Source organism: Nomascus leucogenys, chromosome X (genome assembly GCF_006542625.1).
Source record: "Nomascus leucogenys isolate Asia chromosome X, Asia_NLE_v1, whole genome shotgun sequence".
Taxonomy (NCBI): Eukaryota; Metazoa; Chordata; class Mammalia; order Primates; family Hylobatidae; genus Nomascus; species Nomascus leucogenys.
In genome coordinates this window covers 35,167,868-35,185,094 of record NC_044406.1, presented here as the reverse complement: position 1 = coordinate 35,185,094, position 17,227 = coordinate 35,167,868, and the positions used below count along the sequence as shown (strand labels likewise).

Sequence of the window (17,227 nt, the reverse complement as noted above, 5' to 3'; positions counted from 1 at the left end):
CACAGCCCAGCACATGTGGGGCACCATGTTAGTGTGTCTAGGCTGAGGGTTGGGGTTCTGCTGGGCAGGAGCATCCTGAACTCCCTGAAACAGGAAAAGCCTTATGGGTATAAATTTTGCTCCTGATTAACCTTACTGAGTCATCCTTGTCAGAATGCCCTTCTAGGGAACCTCCAATGTATCTGGCATCTTTGACACATGCCACTTCCTTTGTGCATAGAGCCAGGAAGAGCAATGTGGACACTACCAGAAGTCCAACATTTTCCTGGGCCTTCTGATCTCTCATGGGCCCCACACCCCACAACTCTGTTCCTGTATTCCCACTCCCTCTGTCAGTCTTTCTTCTTTGAACTCCTCCTTCCTCAGTGGCCCGCTTCTTCTAACCTCTCCAACACTCTAACCCACAAAGCCTCTTCCGTTGAGTATCCTTTATCCTCTCCGCAGACCCTGTCAGGTTGATCCTTCTCCTCTTTACTCTGGACCTCTTCTAAGCTTCTTTATGTTCCTCTCTACTCGATTTATTCTGTGTATTTTCCTTTAAGCCACAGCTCTCTGACAGCTGTTCCTTCCTTTCATGCCCCATTCACCAAACACACCCGATCTTTTCAACAAGACAAAGGGCTTACACACAGCATGTCATGTACACACAAGTTTGTATTTTTTAGAGCAAAACAATAGTTAATGCTGGCAAAGATGTTATCAGCGATTCCATAAGCTTTCAATACACTGAAAGGCAACATTTTTTGCATGTCTACAAATTATACATTTGTTTCCACATATGTGCCAAATTTTACCCTAACAGTTAGGACTTTTTCACCAAATCATAGACATAGATATGGAAATCATCATCAAACTTGATGAAATACACAGAGGGTTTGGCTTCCACTTGGTGAATGACCATGCCGATCCTTTTGGAGCCATCTTCTTTGGTATATTCCACATGCTTACCTATTAGGCCATCTACAACTCCTCCTGGCTCCCTCTCTGTTGGAGGAGACTCACTGGATTCTGGCATGATGCGGAGGTCACCTTCCTTATAATCATCTAGAAGCTGGTACATGTACAAGACAGGATCTTTCTCATAGGTAATATAAAACCAGGCTTTCATGATAGGTGCTTGAGCTAAGACCATCCCCCTCCATTCATCCTTAGAACCATGCTCTCCCTCAAACATGTGTTCCACTGCTTTGCCAATTATGGTATTTGCAAGGTTGGCATCACTAACGTGAGATGATGCCACCCTGTCAGAAAGAATTTTAAGAGACAAAACCCTTTCATCTCTGTGAAGTTCCAGTCCATAGACACAGTCAATTCCATCATATTTCACCAGATAAAGAGAGGGATTTATAGGCACCTGATCCAGAACGGTTCCTTTCCACTGGGTGATGGGCTCATCTCCTTCCTTCCATCCATGAGAAATTCTGCAACCCACGATGTTCCTGCGGGGCTGGGATGAAGGTCTGCCTCTCTGCTTCTTTTGGGAGACTTTTTTCTTTGTCATGTTTGCAGACCCAGTGGCCCGTCCTGCAGCTGCCCTGGTTTGTTGCCCTTCGGCTTCCTGTGCGTTGGGGGTCTTCATGCCTGCTGGGGGAGGAGAGAGGATAGAGAGACACATCCAGTGTGCCACAAGGCAAACTTTTCCCTATAGCCATGTCTGGATGTACTCTGCGCTAGTGCCTAAGTTTCCCCCAGGAGCCTGGAAGCAATGCTGGAAATCTTGGCTGCATGCCTGCAGTGCTCTCCCTCTTAAGTTCCTTTGGGCTATGGGGAAAGGCTGGAGTGGTGCAGTAGAGCTGTCTGGGGTTAGGAACTCTGCAGAAGTGGCTGGGCCACCTCCTCCTAGCTCACAGCCCACTGCCCTCCGGGAACCCCTTGCTGCCACTGGCGTCCACCCCCAATCCCCTTGCAAAGCGGCTTTGACCGGCACCCACTGCCCTCCTTCCCTGAGCGTCCCCCAGCTGCTGTCCACAACACCCCCGCCTACCCTAACCATTTCCGTGGTACCCACCGCCCTTGCTTCCCGGCGCTCACCTTCAAATCCTTGTCTGGCTCCCGTTCCTACCCCCTTTTCATGTTGCTCACCGCACTCCACCACCCCACCCTTGCCTGGCGCCCACCTCCACCCCATGTCTCCTGCTGGATTCCTTCCCATCCCCCTCTCCATTCTGGCGCCCACTAATGGCCTTGCCCTGCCTGGCGTCCACCGCCGCGGATCGCGGGCCTCACGTGCCCAAATCGGACACCTCGCTGCTGCCTCCGCTATCAGCCTGTGGCGAAGGAGGGTCAGCAGGCGACCGGCCGAGTGAATGCTTGCAAGAGCTGGGAGAGTAGGATCCGTAGATGAGAAGCGTGTCTAGGAGGGCGGCAAGGCAGGCAAAGAGGACGGCAGCGGCGTCCGCACCGCTTAGCTGGCTAGCCCTCCGCCTCCCTGCTGGCGGTGGCGGCCCCTCAGCCACATCGGGATTCCACCAGTCCCTGCTGTCGCCGCGGCAGTCTCCTCCCTCTTTCCGTAGCGCGGCTTCCTGCCCAGAGAGAGGCCTCCTCTTCCTGTCAAACACCCCGCTCTCCTCTCCACCAGGCTCCCACGCCCACCACACAGCCTGGAGCCCAGGCGGAGGTATAGGCTCTGACTCCGCCTCTTTCCAAATCCGGAGTAGTTGGTGCCACAGTCGTCCTCGGAACCCCGTGGCCCCTTCCTCACCCGTTTCAGGGCCACTTGGTTCCCACCTCCACCTTCTTAGTCCGCCTGCCCTATCTGCTTTCCATCTTCTTGGAATTCGCCTTGCCACCGCCCCGCGCCCTCCCCCGCCCCCGCCCGATCTCGTGCCCTTATGGATTTATTCTTTACACGTAAATATATCTTTCCTCTTTTTGAAAGGATTTGGAGTTGGAACAGAGAAATTCACTATGGTAAGTCTGCCATTTTGACCCAATCTCTACGTAATTTTTCCTGACTGATATTTCCTGGCTTTTTTGTTTTGTTTTCGAGGGATTTTTTTCCTTTTCTTTATTGCAAGATAATTGCATGTACAATGTGAACACTATCTACATTTTAGGAAATTAATATTACGAGGAAAATCATCAACTGCAGTGCCATCTCCCGTTTTTGAGGGCCTCACAGCAAAATATTAATGCTCATAGCTTTTTTTTCCTTTTTCCTAAACTTTTGCAAAACTGGGATTTGTTTTTTATCTGCAATTCATGTCTATTAATTTTTCCAGGAAATTAGATGTTTTCTAATCGATTTTTTCCTTCAACAAATATTTATTGAGCACCTGTTACATATCTTGCGCTTGGTCCATAAAACTCAATTTTAAAGTGATTTATAATTTCGCTTTTCTCCCACCACTGGACATTTGACATAATATTTCTACAATACCACTAATCAGATCTATGTATCAGAATAGAAAGCTTTGCAAAAAATAACTTTATAAGAAATAATTAGATAAAAGTTATAGTTTTATAAATCAGTGGAGAAGCATTGGGTATTCTTTAAGGAATGTTGAAATGATTCTTTAAATATTTTGACAAAGGTTGTATACTAATGTTGTACCAATATCAGTATTTGATTTATTAAAAGGTAAAAATAAAATTGAACAGAAAGCAAATGAACCAACCAAAAACTCTGTAAACAAAACAATTCTTAATGGTATCTTTCTTATTCAGATACTTATGGTATTTGAATGAGGGGATGAGTCAGATGTTAACAGAACAACTATACTTAATAAAATAACATCTACAAGGAAAAATAGAAGTAATAGTAATCTTGATTCAACAATCAAAGTATGAAAGAACATTAAAATATTACTTAATGTCATTGATCATGAAAAAAGAGCTTCATATCTAGTGCTGATGCAAGTGAGAGTTTACACAATTTTTATGGGAAGCAATTTGCAGATATGATGTAGTTTCAGTGAGGGCTTTTTTATTTTTTATTTTTATTTTTATTTTTTTAAATTATATTTTAAGTTCTAGCGTACATGTGCACAATGTGCAGGTTTGTTACATATGTGTACATGTGTCATGTTGGTGTGCTGCACCCATTAACTCCTCATTTACATTAGGTGTATCTCCTAATGCTATCCCTCTCCCCTACCCCCACCCCACCACAGGCTCCAGTGTGTGATGTTCCCCTTCTTGTGTCCAAGTGTTCTCATTGTTCGATTCCCACCTATGAGTGAGAACATGTGGTGTTTGGTTTTTTGCCCTTGTGATAGTTTGCTGAGAATGATGGTTTCCAGCTTCAACCATGTCCCTACAAAGGACATGAACTCATCCTTTTTTATGGCTGCATAGTATTCCATGGTGCATAGGTGCCACATTTTCTTAATCCAGTCTATCATTGTTGGACATTTGGGTTGGTTCCAAGTCTTTGCTATTGTGAGTAGTGCCACAATAAACATACGTGTGCATGTGTCTTTATAGCAGCATGACTTATAATCCTTTGGGTATATACCCAGTAATGGGATGGCTCGGTCAAATGATATTTCTAATTCCAGATCCCTGAGGAATCACCACACTGACTTCCTCAATGGTTGAACTAGTTTACAATCCCACCAACAGTGTAAAAGTGTTCCTGTTTCTCTACATCCTCTCCAGCACCCGTTGTTTCCTGACTTTTTAATGATCACCGTTCTAACTGGTGTGAGATGGTATCTCATTGTGGTTTTGATTTGCATTTCTCTGATGGCCAGTGATGAAGAGCATTTATACATGTGTCTGTTGGCTGCATAAATGTCTTCTTTTGAGAAGTGTCTGTTCATATCCTTCACCCACTTGTTGATGGGGTTTTTTGTTTTTTTCTTGTAAATTTGTTTGAGTTCATTGTAGATTCTGGATATTAGCCCTTTGTTAGGTGAGTAGATTGCAAAAATATTCTCCTATTCTGTAGGTTGCCTGTTCACTCTGATGGTAGTTTCTTTTGCTGTGCAGAAGCTCTTTAGTTTAATTAGATCCCATTTGTCAATTTTGGCTTTTGTTGCCATTGCTTTTGGTGTTTTAGACATGAAGTCCTTGCCCATGCCTATGTCCTGAATGGTATTGCCTAGGTTTTCTTCTAGGGTTTTTAAGGTTTTAGGTCTAACATGTAAGTCTTTAATCCATCTTGAATTAATTTTTGTATAAGGTGTAAGGAAGGGATCCAGTTCCAGCTTTCTACATATGGCTAGCCAGTTTTCCCAGCACCATTTATTAAATAGGGAATCCTTTTCCCATTGCTTGTTTTTGTCAGGTTTGTCAAAGATCAGGTAGTTGTAGATGTGTGGTGTTATTTCTGAGGGCTCTGTTCTGTTCCATTGGTCTGTATCTCTGTTTTGGTACCAGTACCATGCTGTTTTGGTCACTGTAGCCTTGTAGTATAGTTTGAAGTCAGGTAGTGTGATGCCTCCAGCTTTGTTCTTTTGTCTTAGGATTGACTTGGCAATGCGGGCTCTTTTTTGGTTCCATATGAACTTTAAAGCAGTTTTTTCCAATTCTGTGAAGAATGTCATTGGTAGCTTAATGGGGAAGGCATTGAATCTATAAAGTACCTTGGGCAGTATGGCTATTTTCACGATATTGATTCTTCCTACCCATGAGCATGGAATGTTCTTCCATTTGTTTGTATCCTCTTTTATTTCACTGAGCAATGGTTTGTACTTCTCCTTGAAGAGGCCCTTCACATCTCTTGTAAGTTGGATTCCTAGGTATTTTATTCTCTTTGAAGCAGTTGTGAATGGGAATTCACTCATGATTTGGCTCTCTGTTTGTCTGTTATTGGTGTATAAGAATGGTTGTGATTTTTGCACATTGATTTTGTATCCTGAGACTTTGCTGAAGTTGCTTATCAGCTTAAAGAGATTTTGGGCTGAGAGGCTGGGGTTTTTTAGATGTACAATCATGTCATCTGCAAACAGGGACAATTTGACTTCCTCTTTTCCTAATTGAATACCCTTTATTTCCTTCTCCTTCCTGATTGCCCTGGCCAGAACTTCCAACACTATGTTGAATAGGAGTGGTGAGAGAGGGCATCCCTGTCTTGTGCCAGTTTTCAACGGGAATGCTTCCTGTTTTTGCCCATTCAGTATGATATTGGCTGTGGGTTTGTCATAAATAGCTCTTATTATTTTGAGACACATCCCATCAATACCTAATTTTTTGAGCGTTTTTAGCACGAAGGGCTGTTGAATTTTGTCAAAGGCCTTTTCTGCATCTGTCGAGATAATCATGTGGTTTTTGTCTTTGTTTCTGTTTATATGCTGGATTACATTTATTGATTTGCATATGTTGAACCAGCCTTGCGTCCCAGGGATTAAGCTCAGTGAGGGCTTTTTTAAAGCTATGGTTAACTGTTACTCCTGGGATTTCAACCCTGGAATTTCAATAAAAACTAAGGGGTTGGAGGGTTACCAAGGTTCTGGACTCCAGATTCTGTATTCATAGATTTAACAAGCAGTCACAAGTTCTGCTGAGCATCTTAGTCTTTCAGTGGTTCTCTCTAGAATAGGTAAACTTTCCCGGTAGAAAAACATCCACCAAATGCCCTGTTTGCCTCTTGGACCTGTTCTCCTCCTATCTCAGCTAGGTAATTATTTTGTATTTCTTGGCTTTTAGATGCCATTGAGAGCGGATTTTTTTTTTTTACTATATTTGTTCAGATTTACTTAATTTGTTCAGATTTACTTAATTTGTTCAGATTTTAGGGAAAGTTGTTTTGAATTGTTTAGTGTCCTATTACTGAAATCTCAAACTCTATTTTTTATTATAAAATACATGTGTTCATCATTAGGTTGTATATATTAAATAGGTACAGCTTTGTGTATGTAAATCATACCTCAATAGTGGTTTGAAAAAAAATGTGTTCAAATATTTGTAATGACTTCAAACTAAAAAACACCTACTTTTCCATCAACAGTATACTGTATATGTTGTGGTATATTCATACATTGGAATATCATGCAGTAGTGAGAATGTTCAAGCTACAACTACATGCAAAAACATAAATGAATCTCTCAAATATGTTGAAAAAAGAAGCCAGACAACAAAGGGGCACACATTATTCTATTCAATTTATTTAAAGTTTATAAACAATCATTAACTAATCTGTTGTCTAAAAAGTTAAAGTAGCAATTATTCTTGCAAAGATATTTTCCAAATAGACAACAATTCATACTCTATCAGTAGTTGGCCAAAGTAAAAATTAGAGAGATCTTTGGACATGTATGTATGGCTGGAAAGGTTTATATAGATGCTGAGCTGCAAAATATATTTAATTGTAATAGACATCAATTGATACTGCAGCCTAACATCTTATCACCATTCTTCTGGTAATAGTGCCACAATTTTCCTCTTGGGAACAACATAAGCCTGACTTTTCAGAGTATGGAATTACTGTTACAATGATTAGTTTAGGAATAAGCATTCAACCTAGTCAGAGCCAATGAGACTCAAACTGCTAGGCATGAGGCAGTTTCTATTGGAGGAGAGTGAACCTGAAAGGATATGAGGATTAAACTGCTGTATTCATCTTACTATCATCAATAGACTGAGAATGAAGGCACCCCAAAGAAGAGAATGGAGCCAGGCTATGCAAAAAGAGAGAGACTGTCCTAGTGACACATTTTGTACATGTAGGTGGTCATGGCCACTGACTGACTTTTGAATATTCATCTCACTTTAAAAGGATAGTCTAAGCTAGTCATGGTGATGCCATTCTTCCTGAAAGTGATTGATTTGTCATTGGGCGTGTGATTTAATCCTGGTCAATTAAGCATCATAGTATGTCTGCTGGAAGACTTCTGAAAAAAATTTCTTTACTCTTAAGAAAGAGCAACAGGAAATAATGTTCCCTTTTCTTTTTTAGGATGATGCTATATCTTTATATGACCTTTGGAATATCTGTAATCATCCTGAGGGCAATACTTATGTAATGAAGATGGAAGAAGAGAGAATAGGAATACTCTGTGCACTTTGATCTTATCGTTTAGCTGCTGATCATACCATCCCTGGAGTCCTACTTCTGACTCCAAGTTATGAGGTAACAAATTTCTTTATAGTTAAAGCAATTTGAGTCTGGGTTTTCTGTTACTTGCAGTTGAAGGCATCTTAAATGGCTTAGCATTCCCAGACTTAAATGATATAGTATCCCTAGACGATACCTTTATACTTTTAAGTTATATGAAATACATTCTCAGGCACTCATTCATACAACCAGCTCCCATATCAGGAAATGGGACATTACTTCCAGAATTAAAAAATCCAGTATTCAGTTGCAGATAAGGAATAAGGACCTATCTAAAAAACAAGCATGAGGTAAAAAGGCACCATTCTAATTTGCACTATAAGAAAAAATATACCAGGATTAGCAAATAACTCCCTAAATAAATGCTGTCAACAAAGTGATGAGCCTCTTATATTTTCCTCATAGGAAGAGGTAGGCTTCCGGACTCCAGTCTCTCCACCTCACATCTATTTTCCATATACATTAGATTTCTGTATCTTAAAGAGGTGATCCTGATATTCAATCTTATGAGAATAAAAAATAACATTCTAATCACTTATTTTTAAATTTCATGCATTAATATTAGTTAGGACCATCTTTCAAAATTACCAAAAATTAATATGGTTTACTGCGATCTTTATAACAATGAAAGATCTATGATGAGTGAAATAGACCTTTCTCTATCTCATTTCCTTTTTTGCCTTGCCACCTCTCAGTATGTCCCAGTGTTCTCACAGTCCACCTTCAATCACACTTAGCCAATGTTAAATCCCTGGTATGTATTCTTCCAAACCATTTTCTATGTTATTACAACAATATATAAATATAAACGTAAATATAGGAATTTGGAAGTCCTTCTCACTTTTTGACATAAGTGGGATCATACTCTTTACATTTGTGTGCAACGACACATCTATATATATTTCTAAAACATCTTCTTTATAATTGTATAATATTTCAAATGATACATAAACACAATGTATTCAACAGTTCTGGTATTGATAGACATTCAAGATTTTCCCCCAGCTATTTTTGCGATTTCAAACAATGCTGCGATAACAAGCGAGTGCAATCCAATTGTGACATTTCTCATTCCATCTATTTTGAGGGTTGACGGTGCCTATTTTCCTGACGAGGTAGGTATCTTTGTCTTTTCTAAATGTTGCCACATTCTTCCTTCTTAACGTTACCTGTGCTGATATAAAAGAACCTTTCCAGATAAAGAAGACTATCTTTTATTTAAGAATATGTATGTGCTTTGTCTGGCCTTCCCCCAGTATTCATAAATTTTTAGCAATCTTCCAAGAAGTTATTGAATCAAAAAGAAAATTTTAAAAAATTAACAACAGAGAACTTGAGAAATGATAGCAATGAGGACACAACATATTAAAATGTGCCAGTTACAGCCAGCACTCTATTCAAAGACAATTTTATAGTAATGACTATTTCCCTTAAAAATTAGCTAGAAATTATCATTATAGATAGCCATGGAAACTTAAAGGAAATAACTAAAATATGCAGAGACTGATGAAGTGAAAAAACAGAAAATTAGTAGAGAATATAGCAAAACCTATGTCTAAGTTTTGTGAAAAAATAAAACAATAGGAAAGAAAACTGGCAATACAGGAAAAAGGACCAACAAATGCAAAGGGGATTTATAATAAGTTATTTGAAAATATAAAATTGTCATGCAATAATTCACTTACTAAACAAGTATTTATAGAGTGTCTCCTATGTTCCAGACCCTTTCCTAGGCAGTACAGTACTAGAATGAATTAGATAGACAAGATTCCTGCATTCAAAGTTTATATTCTAGTGGAGTAAGACAGAAAATAAAGAAACAATCTGAAAGAGAAGTTCACATAGTGATAAGTACTGCAGAGCAAGAAAAACCAAGGTTATGGGGTAGAAGGAGAGAGTCTCTGAACAGGTGATATTTGAGTCAAGACCTGAATATGAGAAGCAACCAGTTATGAAAAGTTATGAAAAGCTCTGGGAGTAAGAAATAACTCTAGCATAACGACTTTGAAGTGGAAACAAACTTGTTGCCTTTGAGTATAGAAAAATGTTAGTATGGCTGTAATATATAGTGAAAACAGAGACCATATTTGAATCAGAAAAGAGTGAGATCAGATAGTGCACTGCTTCTTCATTCTTATTTCATTATTATCCCCTCCCCACTAGATGAGTTTATAAGGATTTTTTTCTTTTTCCTAATTGTCCCCTCATGAGATTTGAATAAATGCATGTATATCTGTATTTTATACATAATCAACCTGTATGCAGGATTAAGTATGAATAAAATTTGAAGGTAATAGTTAAATTAAAAATTGGAAAGCTAGCAATATCTAACTTAACTGCATAACTGTATTTGCTAAGTGACTTTTAATGGAATTTATTTACTTACATAAATTATAATGAGTCAAAGTATGTATGCAAATTGGCAATTTATATAAATACATAATAGTAACGTAATCACATTTAAAAAATTATTCACAACTTTTTTTAGCAAAGGTGAAACAATGGAAAACATTAAATTAATTTCTTCAAAGTTATTTTTGTGAATTTAACTTTTCACTTTTCTTTCATATGACAAAATCAGTTGTAACTAGCAGCTAGATATTAATACATTATAATTTTTTCTTTTTAGTACTTGACAGAAATAATGATGGGCTAAATAACTTCTGTAAAGTTAAATATTAACTATTTTTATTTAATTCTCAAAGCCCAAGTCACACACAAGACACCGAGGATCAAACATAGTCAGTCAGTGGCAGCCAGTAGGTACACAAAGGCCACTTCTTGACATATGACTTCAAGAATGAGCAATAGATTGAAAAGTCCTACAATCAAAGTCATCTATTTGCTATGATTTTGTAGTGCTGGTCTTGCATACATTTCATGTATCTTCCATGAGTTCAATGGCAATGCTTCTGTGATATCCAAGAAAACAAGAGTGATTAGGTTCTAAAGTGTAAGATTTTGTTAAATACAGTTGAGCTTTGGAGGACACAAATCATTGTAAAACTTCATATCTTTCCAACTCTCACACCAACAATCATATTTCCCCCTTTTGGGGGCAATATGTTTGAGAATGCATGATCTGGCACATGCAGAATAAGGCATGAAGATTGTTTTGTATATCATCTGCAATAAGAAGCCTTTGGAGCATTCTAAGCAGGAGAGTGGCATAATCTGGTTTACATTTTTAAAAGATAGTTCGGGCTATTATATGGAGAGTTGAAAGGCAGGTGAGAAGATCTTAGTTACCAACAGCCAAATTTATCGAACTTAAGGCCTTGTCTTCTTTTTAAAACTCTTTAGTTAAACTGAGACAGCACCCCTCTCCTTCCATGTTGCCAAAGCATCAGGTTATGTGCTTACTACTGTTGTTTGCAGTTCTCTCTTAATTGTTGGTCCCTGTGGACTTCCCTCACACTATTTAAAGCTCAGCTATACATTTAAAAGGAGGTCTGTCATATTTTATTCAACATTTTAAAGTTTAGTGATTTTTAGTGAAAGAGTTTTCATGTGCCCACTGTTTAGTGTCTTTTAAACTAGTGGTTTTACCTAGCCACTCCTGTGGTCAATCAATGGTATAATTTACTTCCTTCAAGACAGAGGCAAGAAGATTTTGGGGGAGTCAGTGGAATCATGCTCCCACTTTGTGAGGCCCCTCTTTAATATGTGCTATTACTTATTTAAACAAGTGAGCTCAGCAGCTCATAGTTTATCTCAGATGCCTCCAAAATTGATTTTTAAAAGGACATTAAAGCCACACTGAAAATATCTAACCTCTAACTACAGTACATTGCAAATTATTCTCAGGTATATTGTACAACATATTAACTGCATAAAATTAAAAAATCCCATTTTGTTTCTATGAAGTACTGTGTATAGCATTTGCCAAATAGCACCCTAATTCCCCTGGCTGCATATCTCTCAAAGACTTTTCTAATTGGTGAGTGTGAGAGGAGTTGGACATGTGAAAAACCGTTTGATTTATCTCTTGGGTCTATCTCTTTTGGACAGAAATTCATTCTCAAACACAGGATAAGCTTTGTGGCTGTACCAGAGATGTCCATAGTTATCCAGTTGTGCTTGTGTTTGGGTGAAATATTAGGAAGTCTTTGAAGCCCCCTATCTAACCATGTCCTCCAGTTCAGCTTTTATTAAATACAAAGGGGATATTTTGACTTCCAATTGTGTCATTATGGTGCTGTTCTCTCAAATGGTTACAAACTTGCAAAGAGTAAAGAAGATTTTTCATTCTTAGTCCTCTGAACCATTAACTGTAACATAACTGTAAAGTTATCTTGAGATGTGGTACAATTTCAATCTGAAAGAGAAAGCAAAAATGTTACAGATATGCTTGAACCAATCATTACTTACCAAAAATAAATATAGGAAATGAGTTATTAGGGAATGTACTGTAATCTCTGAGAGGAAAGAAAAACTTTTGAATTCCGCAGTGGGCTGTGGGGAAGGGCTGGGGTGGTGCAGTAGAGCTGTCTGGGGTTAGGAACTCTGCAGAAGTTGCTGGGTCACCTCCTCCTAGCTCAGAGCGCAATGCCCTCCCCTTACCACTTACTGCCACTAGCATCCTCTCCCAATCCCCTGCAAAGCGGCCTTGACCAGTACCCACTACCCTCCTGCCCTGAGTGCCCCTGCTGCTGTCCATAACCCCCACTGCCTATCCTAACCACTTCCCTGGTACCTACCTCCCTTGCTTCCTGGGGATCCCCTTCAAATCCTTGTCTGGCTCCTATTCCTACGCCCTTTCCCTGTTGTCCACCGCACTCCCCCACCCCACCTTTGCCTGGCGCCCACCTCCACCCCATGTCTCCTGCTGGATTCCTTCCCATCCCCCTCTCCATTCTGACGCCCACCAATGGCCTTGCCCTGCCTGGCGTCCACCGCTGGGGATCACGGGCCTCCGTGCCCAAATCGAACACCTCGCTGCTGCCTCTGCTGTGAGCCTGTGGCGAAGGAGGGTCAACAGGCGACTGGCTGAGTGAGTGCTTGCAAGAGCGGGGAGGGTAGGATCCATAGATGAGGAGCGTGTGTAGGAGCGCGGCGAGACAGGCAAAGAGCACTGCAGCGGTGTCCCCAGCGCTTTGCTCGCTGGCCGTCTTCCTCCCTGTTGGAGGCGGCCGCCCCTCAGCCACGTTGGGCTGCCACCAGTCCCTGCTGCAGTGGCTGTAGTCTCTGCCCTTTTTCTGCACAAGACTACAGTGTTAGTTTCCTCTTAGTACTGATGTCTTCCATTCCAAACACAGAGCAGGTCTGCCTTTCTTTTCCTGGGGCCCCTCCTGGGCTCCTCCTTCCCTTTCCACAATTCACAACAGTGGAACCTGTAGGTGGCCTTTTCTCTCTTCCTTTCTCTGCTCACTGGATCCTTCAAGCTCTCTAGCCCCTCCCCTCAGCTCTCTTGCTCCATCTGTTTTCCATCTTTCAGACATTTCTCACATTCTTTGCAAACATACAAATTAACATAGAAATACCATGTGTATACATTTATGGAGACATGAATCCATTACGACCATATGCAAATGTTTATATATGTATATATCTCCAAGCACATGCACATATATAAAACTATGAATTCTATGTACAGTTCCAGAAATTCTTATCCATAGATTCTTAATTCCAAATACACACCTCTATCCAATCACATAACTCGCAGATATAATTCTCTGTATATGCATACACACTCGCGAATACATATATTAAGTGTTTCTCCAAAGCATTGTGTAGGCATATTTTAGATTTGGAGACCTTGCTTTGAAGAAGTATTGGCTTATTTTAAGCTTAAAGAGTTATTTTTGAATGTGATTACAATACTTAACAAACCTTATCTATTTCGCATAAAATGAAGTCATTTTTAATTTTTGTGTGTTTTTTTGTGAGTTACAGTTTTTCACAGTATCCTATAATTCTGAAAATGATCAACAATATTAGATTGCTATATCAAGTAAGATGTTTTCAGTTACATGTTTTAGGACAACAAACCAAATGGGTGTACAATAAAAACAATATATTGGCTAACATCTGAAAAGTTAAATAGGTGTTAGGTTAATCTTAATCTATGGTGGAATAATATTTTATTTTATATATATATATATCACATTTTTTATCCATTTATTTATTGATGGACAGTTAAGTTGATTCCATATCTTGTCTATTGTGATCAGTGCTGCGAATAAATATGTGAGTGCAGATAGCTCGTTGATATGCTGATTTCCTTTCTTTTGGATATATACCCAATAGTGAGGTTGCTGGATCTTGTGGAATTTGTAGTTTTAGTTTTTTGAGGAAGTACCACACTGTTTTTCATAATGGCTATGCTAATTTATATCCCCACCAGCAATGTACAAGGATACCCCTTTCTTCACTTCCTTACCAAGAGTTTTTATTTTCTGTCTTTTTGATAATAGCCATTTTAACTGGGGTAAGATGATATCTCATTGCTATTTTGATATACGATTACCTGATGATTAGCGATTTAGAATACTTTTTATATATCTGTTGTCCATTTGTACGTCTTAGTTTGAGAAATGTCTACTCAGCTCTTTTGCCCATTTTTAAACCAGATTATTTGATTTTTTACTATTGGGTTGTTGGAATTTCTTACATATTTTTATTATTAATCTCCTGTCAGTTGAATACTTTGCAAATATTTTCTCTTGTTACCTAGGTTGTCTCTTCATTTTATGATTGTTTCCTTTGCTGTGCAGAAGCTTTTTAGCTGATGTGATTTCACTTGCCCATTTTTCCTTTGGTTGCCTGTGCTTTGAGGTCTTACTCAAGAAATCGTTGCTCAGACCAATGTCCTGAAGCTTTTTCTCAAAGTTTTCTTCTAGTAGCTTCACAATTTCAGGTCTTAGATTTATGTCTTTAATCAATTTTGATTTGAGTGTTGTATATGGTGAGAGATAGATGTGTCTAGTTTCATTCTTCTGTGTATGGATGCCCAGTTTTCCCAACAACATTTATTACAGAGACTGTCCTTTCTATAGTGTGTGTTTTTGGCTCCTTTGTTGAAAATAAGTTGACTATAAATGAATAGATTTATTTATGAGTTCTCTATTTTGTGATGTCTATTCATATGCCAGTACCATGCTGTTTTGGTTACCATAGGTTTTTTTTTTTTTTGAGACAGAGTCTTGCTCAGCTGGAGTGTAGTGGTGCAATCTTGGCTCACTGCAAGCTCCTCCTCCTGGGTTCACGCCATTCTCCTGCCTCAGCCTCCCGAGTAGCTGGGACCACAGGCGCCCTCCACCACACCCAGCTAATTTTTTTTGTATTTTTAGTAGAGACGGGTTTTCACCATGTTAGCCAGGATGGTCTCGATCTCCTGACCTCGTGATCCGCCCACCTCGGCCTCCCAAAATGCTGGGATTACAGGCGTGAGCCACCGCGCCCGGCCCCATAGGTTTATAGTATAATTTGAAGTCAGGTAATTTGATGCCCCAGCTTAGTTCTTTTTCTTCAGGATTGCTTTGGCCGTTCTAATCCTTTTGTAGCTCCATGTGAATTTTAGGACTGTTTATTTTCTGTTTCCCTAAAGAATGTCTTTGGTATTTTGACAGAGATTGTGTTTATGTGTATGTAGATAACTTGGAGTAGTATGGACATTTTAGCAATATTAATTAGTCCAAGTCATGAACATGGATATTTTTCTATTTTTGTGTTGTCTTTATTTTTATCAATGTTTTATAATTTTTATTGCAGACATCTTTCATTTCTTTGGTTTAGTTTATTTCTAGGTTTTCTATATTTTGTAGTCATTGTAAAAAAGATTGCTTTCTTGATTTCTTTTTTACATTTTTCACAGTTGGCATTTGTGCTACTGATTTTTGTATGTTGATTTTATAAATAAAATCAGTTTCTTAGTTCCAGTTCATTTTTGGTGGGGTCTTTAGATTTTTTCTAAATATAAAATCATATTATCTGCAAATAAAGAGAATTTAACTTCTTCCTTCCCAATTTGGGTGTTGTTTCTTTCTCTTACCTAATTGCTCTTGTTAGAATTTCCAGTACTATGTTGAATAAAAGTGGTGAAAGCTGGCTAACACAGTGAAACCCCATCTCTACAAAAAAAAAAAAAAAAAAAAAAAAAAAATTAGCTGGGCGTGGTGGCAGATGCCTGTAGTCCCAGCTACTCGGGAGGCTGAAGCAGGAGAATGGCATGAACCCAGGAGGCAGAGCTTGCAGTGAGCCGAGCTCGTGCCACAGCACTCCATCCAGCCTGGGCGACAGAGCGAGACTCCGTCTCAAAAAAAAAAAAAAAAAGTGGTGAAAGCACCATGGAATACTACACAGCCACAAAAAAGAATAAAATCATGCCCTTTTCAGTATCATGGATGCAGCTGAAGGCTATTATCCTACGTGAATGAATGCAGGAAAAGAAAATCAAATACTGCATGTTCTCACTTATAAATGGGAGGCAAAAAATGGGTGCATATGGGCATAAAGATGTAAATAATAGACACTAGGATTTCCAAAAAGAGGGAGGAAGAGAAGAATGATTGAAAAACTACCTACTGAGTACTGTGTTAGCTATTTGGGTGATGGGTTCAGTAGAAGCCCAAACCCCAGCATTATGCGGTGTATTTATGTAACAAGCCCACACATGTACCCCATGAAACTAATTTTTTTGTGTGTGGTAAAAGCAGTCATTTTGTCTTGTTCCAGGTCATAGACAAAAGGCTTTCAGGTTTTTTTCCCATTTAATATGATGCTAGCTGTGTTTGTCATATATGACCTCTATTCTTTTGAGATATGCTCCTTCTATATCCATTTTGTTGAGAGTTTTTTTCATGAAATGATGTTAAATTTCATTGATGTTTTTTGGCATCTATTGAAATGCCCATATGGTTTTGGCATTTTATTCTATTTATGTGATATATCACATTTATTGATTTGTGTATGTTGAATCATCATTGCATCCCTAAGATTAATCCTACTTGATCATGTGAATGATCTTTGAAATTTGTTGTTGGATTCAGTTGAGGATTTTTGCATGTATATTTATTGGTAATATTGGCCTATAATTTTCTTTTTTGGGGTGTCTTTGGTTATGGCATCTGAATAAGGCTGGCCTTCCAGAATGAGTTTGGAAGCATTCCCTCCTATTTGATTTTTTGGAATGGTTTGAGTAGGATTTGTATTAGTTCTTCCTTAAATTTTTGGTAGAATTCAGCAGTGCAGCCACAAGATCATGGGCTTTTCATTGATGGGAGATAT

At 39.1% G+C, this 17,227-nt stretch overlaps 2 protein-coding genes across 10 annotated transcripts; one reads left to right on the top strand and one right to left on the bottom strand.

Moving 5' to 3' along the window:
• Window positions 1–636: 636 nt before the first annotated feature.
• Window positions 637–13,299, bottom strand: LOC100588561 (spindlin-2B). Of its 9 annotated transcripts, none has more exons than XM_012498737.2 (3): window positions 2,189–2,887; window positions 1,355–1,581; window positions 637–1,051 (listed from the first exon to the last, which is right to left on the bottom strand). In XM_012498737.2, exons 2-3 carry the CDS (start codon window positions 1,577–1,579, stop codon window positions 803–805), a joined length of 474 nt encoding a protein of 157 aa, XP_012354191.1. In that variant the 5' UTR covers window positions 1,580–1,581; window positions 2,189–2,887; the 3' UTR covers window positions 637–802. The 9 variants fall into 9 exon arrangements, with proteins under 9 accessions (XP_012354191.1, XP_012354192.1, XP_030663135.1 ...); XM_012498738.2 differs by having other exon boundaries at window positions 2,244–2,887; XM_030807275.1 differs by lacking the exon at window positions 2,189–2,887 and adding an exon at window positions 2,032–2,176 and having other exon boundaries at window positions 1,355–1,584.
• On the top strand, window positions 2,335–8,423 carry LOC101176053. Its single transcript, XM_004092572.2, has 2 exons — window positions 2,335–2,910; window positions 7,841–8,423. Exons 1-2 carry the CDS (start codon window positions 2,341–2,343, stop codon window positions 7,949–7,951), a joined length of 681 nt encoding a protein of 226 aa, XP_004092620.2. The 5' UTR covers window positions 2,335–2,340; the 3' UTR covers window positions 7,952–8,423.
• Window positions 13,300–17,227: the final 3,928 nt, after the last annotated feature.

Bases quoted from the DNA above. Each gene is read 5' to 3' on its own strand.
- LOC101176053 (XM_004092572.2), top strand. From the start codon at position 2,341: ATGAGAAGCGTGTCTAGGAGGGCGGCAAGGCAGGCAAAGAGGACGGCA. The intron at 2,911-7,840 runs GTAAGTCTGCCA...TTTCTTTTTTAG, and splicing joins GAACAGAGAAATTCACTATG to GATGATGCTATATCTTTATA.
- LOC100588561 (XM_004092396.3), bottom strand. From the start codon at position 2,164: ATGGAGAGGGGGATGGGAAGGAATCCAGCAGGAGACATGGGGTGGAGG. The intron at 1,585-2,031 runs GTGAGCGCCGGG...CTCCTCCCCCAG, and splicing joins AGCCAGACAAGGATTTGAAG to CAGGCATGAAGACCCCCAAC.